This window comes from Lolium perenne, chromosome 3 (assembly GCF_019359855.2).
Source record: "Lolium perenne isolate Kyuss_39 chromosome 3, Kyuss_2.0, whole genome shotgun sequence".
Taxonomy (NCBI): domain Eukaryota; kingdom Viridiplantae; phylum Streptophyta; class Magnoliopsida; order Poales; family Poaceae; genus Lolium; species Lolium perenne.
Genome location: NC_067246.2, coordinates 246,995,868 through 247,006,130, shown reverse-complemented (window position 1 = coordinate 247,006,130; position 10,263 = coordinate 246,995,868). Strand labels below are relative to the sequence as shown.

Below are 10,263 nucleotides of genomic sequence, written 5' to 3'. Positions count from 1 at the left end.
GCAAGGGAAAGGACCTCGAGGACGTCATTGCCGAGTACAAGGGCAAGCTCGAGGTTGCGGCGGAGGCTAGGGACGCTACCCGGGGAGCCGCGGCGACGTTGCGGGAAGAGATTGCGGCCTTGAAGCTGCAGCACGCCAAGGACCTTGCCACGGAGAAGGAGGCGTCGGAGGGTACTGTCTTGGCGGTGCAAGCCGAAAAGACCAGTTTTGAGGCCTTTGTCCGCGAAATGTCGCGGCAGCTCGTTGGTAAGTGCTTCTCCCTTGTTGCTCTTCGTTAGCCTTTTGGAAAATCATGGCGTCGACAGTCGCCAAGCATGGCGAGTCTGTGCTGGGGGCCAGTCCCCGAGCGTGGCGAGTCCGCTGCGGGGGCCAGTCCCCGAGCGTGGCCAGTCCGCTGCGGGGCCAGTCCCCGAGCGTGGCCAGTCCGTGCCGGGGGCCAGTCCCGGAGCGTGGCGAGTCCGCTGCGGGGGCCAGTCCCCGAGCGTGGCGAGTCACTTATGAGCAGGTGCTGACTTTGTGAACTTTTCGTTTTTTCAGGCCAATGTGAATTCGTGGAGGCGGCGACCCCTCGAGAGTGCCTGCAGGCTGCGACCACGCGCATCATCGCCTGCGCGGGGGACATATTGGCGGCGCTTCAGTACCTGAGTCCGCGGGAGGTGATTCCCCGTGATGCGCCGTCGGTCTTCAAAGCCGTCTCCGATATTCCGGCGGTGGTCGACTGGCTCCGCCGCTCCTCTTGTCGTGTGGGCGTTAGCATGGCTTTGAGCATGGTGCTTGCCCGGCCACTACTCGGAGGGCTTCGATGTGGAGGAGGTGACGGCCGGCTTTCCGTCCGAGAATGGCGAGTTCGACGTCGCCGAGGTGTTGTGCTTGATGGAGGCGGTACGCCCTTACGACGACCGAGTGCTGGCGACTGCGGACTTGGAGACACATATTGTCAGCCAGTCGGCTCCCGAGGATGCGGAGAAGGAGGCGGGCCCGAAGGACTTCCCCGCCGAGCGCCTGTTCCATGCTGCGGCCACCAATGCCCTGTCCACCTACCCGGTCGTCAGGTATACCCCGAAGTTTTTACATGGGGAGGTGCCGAGCCGGTGATAAAGGAGGAGCCGGGATCTGCCAAGTAGTTCTTCTTGTATGAGGAGTGACCCTCTGGCCTGTAAGGATAAATATTTTGTTCCTACGAGCATGCGACTCGTGGGTGTTAGTTGTATATAAGCAAAGTGCTTTTGGTGAATGATGGTTGGTGAACTTCTTTGTGCGAGTGTTTTGTTGTGAGCCTACTCTCCATGGCCAGAGGGGCCAGTCGCTCTGCGACCCCGATGATGGTTATCGACTTGACTGTTTTCCTTGTCGAGCTGGGCGTCCCCAGTCGCAGTACGTAGTCGTTTAGTGCGAATAGCTGCCTCATGGGTGGAGGAGTGGGTCGTTTGTTTTACGCTGTTTGTGTAGCGTGCCTCTCGTCATGGCTCGGTGAGCCAGTCGCTTGGCGACTCCAAAGGGGTTCTTGGTGTGGCGTTGTTCCTTGGCAATCCGCGGGTCCGTTTTGCGGAGTCCCTGGTCGAAGTACTTAGCCTTTCAAGTCACTTGCCTAAGGTAGAGGAGGGCGTTTGCATGCTGTATAGCGTAGCACTGTACGATTGCTGGGGCCCGAAGGGCTGGTCGGGCGGGCGACCCTGCTGCAGGATCCAGTCGCCGTTTTTGCTTGATGGCGTAAGGGACACGGGGCTAGCCGGGCCTGGTGTTGCGACCGGTTTGCCTGTTGTGCCCTTGTTAGCCGAGCTACTTGGCTGATCTTGGATTGCTCTGCCAGCAGTAGCAATCGAAAGTCTCCCAGTCCCTGAGTCGCGCGATTCGGCGACTGGGCTCGTGGTGGTGAGATGGGAGATATGTTCGTGTGGCGAGTGATGGCAAGATGGTTGGCGAATGCGATTGAGGCAACAGGCGACTTTATTGATATTCGGGTGTTGCTTACATGATTTTTCTAAGTGTAGAACCGACGGAGGAGGTTGATGTTCCAGGGGCGCTCGACTTCCCTAGTGAGTGGCTCGCCTTTGTCATCTTTGCGAACGTCGGTGAGGTAGTAGGCGTCATTGCCGAGTGCACGGCTGACGGCGAACGGTCCTTCCCAAGGGGGGGAAAGCTTGTGCATGCCTTTCTTGTCCTGGATTAACCGAAGGACGAGGTCGCCTTCTTGGAAGGAGCGACCGCGGACGCGGCGACTGTGGTAGCGGCGAAGGCATTGCTGGTAAATGGCCGTCCTGGAGAGTGCGAGGTCTCGTGCCTCGTCGAGGAGGTCGACGTCATCTTTCCGAGCGCGCTCATTCTCTTCTTCGGCGTAGTCGGTGGGCATGACAGCTTCGGCGCTGTACACCAGGAAGAAGGGCGTGAAGCCAGTCGACCTGTTCGGTGTTGTGCGAATGCCCCAAAGTACGGAAGGGAGTTCTTCTGCCCAGCATCCGACCGCACGCTCCAGGGGTACCACCAGTCGTGGTTTGATTCCGTGGAGGATGCTCTAGTTCGCCCTTTCTGCTTGCCCGTTTGACTCGGGGTGTGCGACTGACGCGAGGTCGAGTCGGATGCCTTTTTCTTCGTAGAAGTCGGCCATTTCCCCTTTGGCGAAGTTGGTGCCGTTGTCCGTGATGATGCTATGAGGGTAGCCGTAGTGGTAGATCAATTCTCGTAAGAACTTGGTGGCTGTATTGTCGTCGCACTTCTTGATGGGTTTTGCCTCCACCCATATGGTGAATTTGTCCACGGCGACGAGGAGGTGAGTGTACCCGCCGGGGGCTGTCTTGAATTTCCCCACCATATCCATGCCCCGGACGGCGAACGGCCAGGTGAGGGGTATGGTTTTCAGCGCCGAGCCCTGCATGTGCGACTGGCTCGCCTATTTCTGGCATCCGGCGCATGCGCGGATGAGGTCGACTGCATCTTCATGGGTTGTTGGCCAGTAGAAGCCGTGCCGGAAGGCTTTGGCTACAATCGAGCGCGCGCCTGCGTGGTGTCCGCAGTCGCCTGCGTGGATGTCGCGCAGAATCTTGCGGCCTTCATCAGCGGTGACGCACCGCTGGAATACTCCGGAGACGCTGCGCTTGTAGAGCTCATTGTTGATGATGGTGAAGGACTTGCAGCAGCGTACAAGCGTGCGTGCCTCCGTCTCGTCCATGGGTAATACCTGGCGCTCGAGGTAGCTTATGTACGGTTCCGTCCAGTCCCCAGTATCGGAGGCGAGTGCGACTAGGATGGAGTCGGGTGCGGGTGGTTCGGCGATGTCGATCTCCCGCGGCACACGCACCGACGAGTGAGTAAGGATGTCAAGGAAGACGCCTGGAGGGGGTGGGAGTCGCTTGGACCCGAGCTTGGCCAGTGCGTCTGCTTCTTTGTTCTTGCGCCTGTCGACCCGCTCGACGACGTGACCGGCGAACCTGGCGCCGGCCTGGTCGACCGCTCGCTTGTAGGCGATCATGTTGGCATCGGTGGCATCACAGGTGCCGGGCGTTTGGCTGGCGACGAGGTCGGAGTCGCCGAGGCAATGTAGTCGTGTTGCACCCATTTCTTTCGCGATGCGCATGCCGTGGAGGAGTGCCTCGTATTCGGCCATGTTGTTGGTGCAGGGCTCGAATCGGAGTTGCAGGAATCTCACGATGTCGCCTTTAGGCGAAGTGAGGACGACCCCTGCTCCTGCTCCTTCGAGGTTTTTGGAGCAATCGAAGTGCAGTGTCCAGTGCTTGAGGTCCGCCGGGGAGCTCGGCTGCTGGGCTTCTTCCCAATCTGCGAGGAAGTCGGCTAGCGCTTGGGACTTGATAGCGTGGCGTGACTCGTACGTGATGTTGTGGATGCCGAGTTCGACTGCCCACTTGGCAATCCGGTCGGTTGCATCGCGGTTGCAGATGATATCGGTGAGTGGCGTTGAGGCGACCACCTTGATGGGATGCTCGTGGAAGTAAGGGGCCAGTCGCCGCTGGGCCCTGAGCACTGCGTATACCAGTTTTTGGTAGTGCGGGTACCGCTGCTTCGACTCGATTAAGGCTTCGCTGATGTAGTAGACTGGTCGTTGAGTCAACTGATCTTTTCCTTCCTCCTTGCGCTCGACGAACATGACTGCACTGATTGCGCGACTGGAGGCGGCAACGTACAGCAGCATGGTTTTTTGTGGAAGCGGGGCCGCGAGGACATGAGCGTTCCTCAGGGCGTTCTGGAGTTCTTCCAGGGCCTTCTGCGCTTCGTCCGTCCACTCGAACGAGTCCGACTTCTTGAGGAGACGGTAGAGTGGCGTGGCCTTGTCGCCGAGTCGGGGGATGAAGCGACTGAGAGCGGCGACTCGGCCGGCGAGTTTCTGCGCGTCGACCAGGCAAGTTGGTCGCTTGGTTCGCATGACCGCCAAAGTCTTTTCCGGGTTGGGCTCGATGCCGCGTTTGGAAATGACGTAGCCGAGGAGTTGTCCGGATGGGACCCCGAAGGTGCACTTCAGGGGGTTGATCTTGATCTGGTAGCTCCGTAGGTTGGCGAATGTCTCGGCGAGGTGTAACGACCCGGAAAAACCCTAATATTAGATTTTTCTCCGCTGCTTGTTTTTCCGTGTCGTTCCAAGTTCATCATGGCATATGCATCATACCATCCATGTTTTATTTAACAAAATAAAATTATTTTATAACACCTAGCTATTTTGCTTTTCCCTCCCATATGGTTTATATTAATAAACATTTCCTCTCTTTTCATTTAACAAAATCCTAACAGCCAACCCCTCCCTGGGCCCTTTTCTCTCCTCTCTTTTGCTGGCCCTTCTCCACCGACCAGCCCAGCCGCGGCCCATCTCTCTCCCTCCCTTTTCCTTTTTAACCTAGCCCGGCCCGAAGCGAATCGGTACGCCACCGTCAACCTTGTCCTCTTCTTCCAGGTCATCGAACACGCACGGAGCGTGAGTGCCTGGTCCTCCACCACCGCGCCTTGCCCCACCCCCACCTGCTCCCTCCCCTCTTCTTATCCTCCACACAAACCCCAGCACCAGAAACCCAAGCATCCTCCTCCCTCGCGCCGTCGCCCTCCTTTTCCCTCCTTTTTCCCCTCTCTGTGAGCACCGAGCACCACCAAGAGTTCCTCGTCGTCGGCCGGCCATCTCCGCCACCCCCTCGCCGCGCCGCGGCCACCAATCGACGCGCCTCGTCTCTCTGGTCCTCCTCGTGCAAGGAATCGAAAAAGGAGGCCCTCAATCGAGCACAAGCCGTCGTTCCCTTCTTCATCTCCGGCGGGAAAATCCTCGAATTCCGGCCGCCGTGGCTCCCCTCCGTCACCGGCGACCACACCACCATCTTTCAGGTGAGCTCGCCCTCCTTCTAGACATCCTCTCTGCCCCTGTTGCTTCCCCTTTGCTCTATCTCTGTTGATGCCGAGCTCCTCCGCCGTAGGTTCCAACGCCGCCGTGTCTCCGGTGACCTCTAGCCGGCGGCGCCGCCTCCTCTTGTCCGCGTCGTCGAGGCGCTCCCGACGTGCCCTCCTTCTCTCCCTGGAACGCCGCAGAACGTCGGCGCGCACCATGCCGCCCCGCGGCGGTCACCACCTGTGCACGGTGTCGAACACCTGGAGTGCATAGCGCACATGCTTGCCACGTCGTCCGCCACGTCTCAGCCACGTTGTCCCGTCGACCCCACCCGGCAACGACTCGGGCTAGCCCCATCCTCGGTGAGAACCTTCTCCCAGATCCAGATCTGGATGCTTTTGCATCCAGGCCCCTGCCATGTTTGGAAACCTAACCCGCCGTCCCTGGCCCCTGATCCTTTTGCTCAAAACCCCCTGCAGCTTTTTGTACCCGCCAGGGCTCCTTCTGCCTCGTCAGTGCCCGCCCGGTCCCACCGTCAGCTGCTGCGGCTAGCTGCGCCTGGGTGAGAAACGTCCCAGCCTCTTTTCTGTTTTATCTGAAAATTCCAGAAAACGATATATCTTGTAAAATCAATATCTTTTAATCTATAACTCGAAATAAAAAGTGTTCTATTTGAAAATTGATCAGAAAAATGTGCTGAACATGAATATGTCATCCATATCTGCTGTTGCATAATGCATCATACAATCTCGTGATAGTTTGCATTATCACCTAATATGGAACATATGGAATATGTGGGATATTATATATTTGTTGTCCCGGTTCCATTTAAACTTGAAGTAGCGCACCCCTGCCATGATATGCCATGCTAATCAACACTTAACTTTGCCGGTAGAAATGCAACTCCAACCTAATTTGTTTGTCCGGGGTTCCGACTCCGATTAATATGGATAAGTTGCATTGCACCATCGTTGCCATGTCATGCATATTATCTTGATCATGCCGATTCTTCTTCCGTAGTAGTAAGATTGCATACGTTGTGTGTTCCAGCATTTGCTTCTTCCCGGATAGGATCACGAAGTGGTGATGTGAGGTACGACGAGTGCTCCGACAAGTTCTTCTGCAGCTTTCACAGGCGAGCCCACCCCTTCACCTATTTTACTTTTACATGCTCTTTTGATCTATTGCTATCCTTATGTTGCGATTCTGTTGTGTCACGTGTCCTATCCACCTGTTACCTATATGTCCGAGATACACCTCCTCGCCCTACCTATTGTTTGTTGTTTGCCAGCTTTGCGAGTCGTAGGCGAGTTTAGGGTATTGTTGATATCTCGAGATGTTCGGGATATCTTGTTGGGAAGTTGACACATGTACCACCTTTTGAAAATGATGTTGATAACTTTTGCAACAACTAAAATTGCTAAGGGATAATAACATTGCAGAGGCATCTGTGAGCCCCTTTGCAAAAGCATTGGAACTTTGACTCGCTAATGTCCCCTAGGACCCGAGTTCTTGTTATCTGTTCCGAGATTGAGCGCTCTACCCATGCGTGGGGACGATTATCGGGACCCCCCCTCACCCTTTACCTTTTCTCAAGTCAGTTGAAAAGGGGGCCACAACCTTGGTTTTATTTGCCTATGCCATGTATGCCATGCTTTACTTACTGTTGCCTTCGGGTGTTTACTTCCTGTTGCCTTCGGGTGTTTATATTCTGTACTGTACCCCGCGGGACGTTTAGCGAAGCGTGTGGTTTGCATGCCTAGCCGCCGACGCAAACCCTGAGTCCGTCTCGGAGTACGGCCGGACTTCGTCACGGGTAGCTTAGTTGGGTGGCCCCCCTAGACTTTCTTGTTGAACTGGGAACGGTCTTGTTGTGAGACATCCACCTGTCGTAAGTGGGTCGAGCATGCGTATGGTTACATTTGGGCAACCCCTGCAGGGTGTACATCTTATCGATAAGCCGTGTCCGCGGTTATGGACGACTTGGAATTGTATAGCTTGATCTTAGAACAACTTACACCTTATATCCTATTGCTAATAATTTGCTAATAAAACTTTTTCAAAAAATGTGTGTGCTTTTGCCAGTACCTCTTTGCGAAGGGGGATCGCATCGGCTGTGTTATGTTTGCAGAGTATAGAACTGTTACCTTGTGCACTCTCTTATCTTCTCTGTGTAGACGGATGTTGTAGCGTGTCTCTATTGGATAGTAGCTTTACTGCCGCTAAACTCCACATATAGCCGGGTGAAGTTTATACCGCCCACCAGCGAGCATAGCTGGTCTTGTCTCGCAAGTACGTGCCAATGGTACTTACCCTCGCCTTCTTTTCTTTTTGTCTCCTCCCCCTTTTGTCGGCAACCGATGGCCCAACTTTGACAGGTACGAGATGACGACGTTAGCAAGGTTACCCTTCCGGCTTGGCCTGGGCAGGGTTATGGACGCCGCTGGTTATCTTCAGGACTCTTAGTCCAATTTGTATCTTGTCCGTACTCGGACGTATTTGATCTTCTGTATGATTTGGATCTTTGTATGTATCTATTTGTATCTTGACTCGTTGGAGTCGTTGTTGTAATATATTTGTATCTTGTGGGCTCTATTGTAAACCTGTTGTAATGTTACTACTCGTGGTAATTCCTCTGGCATCACGTGTGTGATTCGTCGCGCACGTCGTGTCGGAGGGCGTCTCTGAATCGATACCGTGCGGATTTCGGCGGGATCGCTGGAATCCTCATGGTACCGGTTCCGGGGCGTCACAAGTTGGTATCAGAGCCCAGGTTGACGGTACCCCACTAGTCCAGCCTGTAGGATAACCTTGCCAACGGACGTTGTGTCTAGTGTCAAAACTATTTTCTAAAATTCGTTGGATAGATCTAATTAGCTCTATTTTTCTCCTTATCTATATTCCTTCTCATCTTACCTTTGCGAGTTTTGAATCTTATCTCTTATCCGAGTTCTCTGAGTCTTAGGTTCCGACGCGGGTTGGACGATCTATGCCTTTATCCTAATAGGTCCAATCTTCGGAGGTCCCGACGGAAGCGCATCATCGACAGTGGAACAACGACTTTTTGTTAGTGGTGTCGAGAAGATCAACACTTCGCCAGAAGAAGGTTCCACCTCGAGGTCGGGCGTGTCAAGATGGTACAAGAAGACTCGATAGTTTAACCAACTCCCCCTTGGCTTGACGTGGAACCTCGGGGCGAGGTTCCTTGTTAGTGGTGTCGTTTGTAACGACCCGGAAAAACCCTAATATTAGATTTTTCTCCGCTGCTTGTTTTTCCGTGTCGTTCCAAGTTCATCATGGCATATGCATCATACCATCCATGTTTTATTTAACAAAATAAAATTATTTTATAACACCTAGCTATTTTGCTTTTCCCTCCCATATGGTTTATATTAATAAACATTTCCTCTCTTTTCATTTAACAAAATCCTAATAGCCAACCCCTCCCTGGGCCCTTTTCTCTCCTCTCTTTTTCTGGCCCTTCTCCACCGACCAGCCCAGCCGCGGCCCATCTCTCTCCCTCCCTTTTCCTTTTCGGCCTAGCCCGGCCCGAAGCGAATCGGTACGCCACCATCAACCTTGTCCTCTTCTTCCAGGTCATCGAACACGCACGGAGCGTGAGGGTGTGTTTGGTAGGTCGGTTCACTTGGGATTGTGTTTCTCAGCTGAGACATTCTCAGCTTATACAAGTTGGGCTCAGATTTTGCTTGTGTTTGGTGGGTCGGGTGGGTTCAACCATGCTGGGCCAAGAAGCTGTTTGGTGCTTAGCCATGTCTTCAACCATGCTGAGGTACTAGTTTTACACAAAGGCCCCTGAAATGAAAAACAAAAAAGCAATCGAGTCCCTGTACATAAAAAGACAGAAGCAATCGGGTCCCTGCCGGCCGTGGCGGCGCTGGCCTGTGGCTGTGGCGGCGGTGGCCCGTGCCCGTGGCGGCGCCGACCCGTGGTCGTGGCGGAGGTGGTACGTGGCCATGGCCGGAGCTCGTCAATGGAGAGGCCGTAGCCCGTCTGTCTCATGGCCTGAGCTCGTCCATCTCGTCGCTGGCTGTAATGTCCCAGGTTTAGAGACGATCGAGGGGTAGATTTTAGAAAGGGATGTGCACTGCATAGTAAATTCTGGGGAAATTTCGCGCTTTTAAACAAAAACTGCATCGAAGGGGGACAAGTTTCTCTCTCGACACCTTACAGGGTTAGGGTTTCGAGAGTGCGACAAACTTGCATCTCACTTCACTAGTTTAGGGTTTTGAGAAGAGAGGGGAGAGTTTGCATGATTGAATTCTAAATGAAGTAACATGGTTGAATTCAAACCAATGATGAATTTGAATTTCAAATTCAAACATTAAATAATTACTCTAAATAATGAATTGTGAGGAAATTCATTAAGTAAATTATAAATAATAAACAATATGAGCAATTAAAATAAAGTAAAGCTCATTAGGGAAAACTTTGAGCTTTATTGATCATCACACAATTTACATTGTCATTACAATATTCATAAGAGAAATAAATGATTAATACAACACATTACATAAATGGGCAAAATAGAAGAAAGAAAATAAAAGAAGATTACAAGTGAATGATCTATCCTAAACTACACAAGATGATCATCATGGAGATCTTGCCAAGAGGATCTTGATCTTCATCCAGAGCATCACATTGTTCCCTGTAATCACACAAACAAAGACCAAAGACAAGTGTTATGCCAAGTGGCGGCAGGTTAGCAATAAAAGGAGAAGTTGATAGGATATTATCAAGATCAGCCGAGCTGATCCACCAAATGGACCAAGTTCCAACCAGGAACCACACAGGCAGCTCACAAGGCAGTGTGCATGCCCACCAGCACATACACAGCCAGGGAGAGTCACCAAAATGACCAGGCCAAGCTGTCGACCAGAGAGAGCAAGGGAGAGGCATATATAAACTTTTCAGAGCCAAACCCTAGC

At 53.2% G+C, this 10,263-nt stretch overlaps 2 protein-coding genes across 2 annotated transcripts; both read right to left on the bottom strand.

The window, feature by feature from the left end:
• Positions 1-1,981: 1,981 nt before the first annotated feature.
• On the bottom strand, positions 1,982-2,872 carry LOC127340072 (uncharacterized). The gene is made up of 2 exons (XM_051365851.1): positions 2,535-2,872; positions 1,982-2,399 (listed from the first exon to the last, which is right to left on the bottom strand). The coding sequence occupies exons 1-2, from the start codon at positions 2,870-2,872 to the stop codon at positions 1,982-1,984; spliced, it is 756 nt and encodes a 251-aa protein (XP_051221811.1).
• A 15-nt stretch (positions 2,873-2,887) lies between these two features.
• On the bottom strand, positions 2,888-4,375 carry LOC139838133 (uncharacterized). Its single transcript, XM_071827488.1, has one exon. It carries the CDS (start codon positions 4,373-4,375, stop codon positions 2,888-2,890), a length of 1,488 nt encoding a protein of 495 aa, XP_071683589.1.
• Between the last annotated feature and the right edge of the window lie 5,888 nt (positions 4,376-10,263).

Bases quoted from the DNA above. Each gene is read 5' to 3' on its own strand.
- LOC127340072 (XM_051365851.1), bottom strand. From the start codon at position 2,872: ATGCAGGGCTCGGCGCTGAAAACCATACCCCTCACCTGGCCGTTCGCC. The intron at 2,400-2,534 runs GCAAGCAGAAAG...AACACCGAACAG, and splicing joins GCACACCCCGAGTCAAACGG to GTCGACTGGCTTCACGCCCT.
- LOC139838133 (XM_071827488.1), bottom strand. From the start codon at position 4,375: ATGCGAACCAAGCGACCAACTTGCCTGGTCGACGCGCAGAAACTCGCC.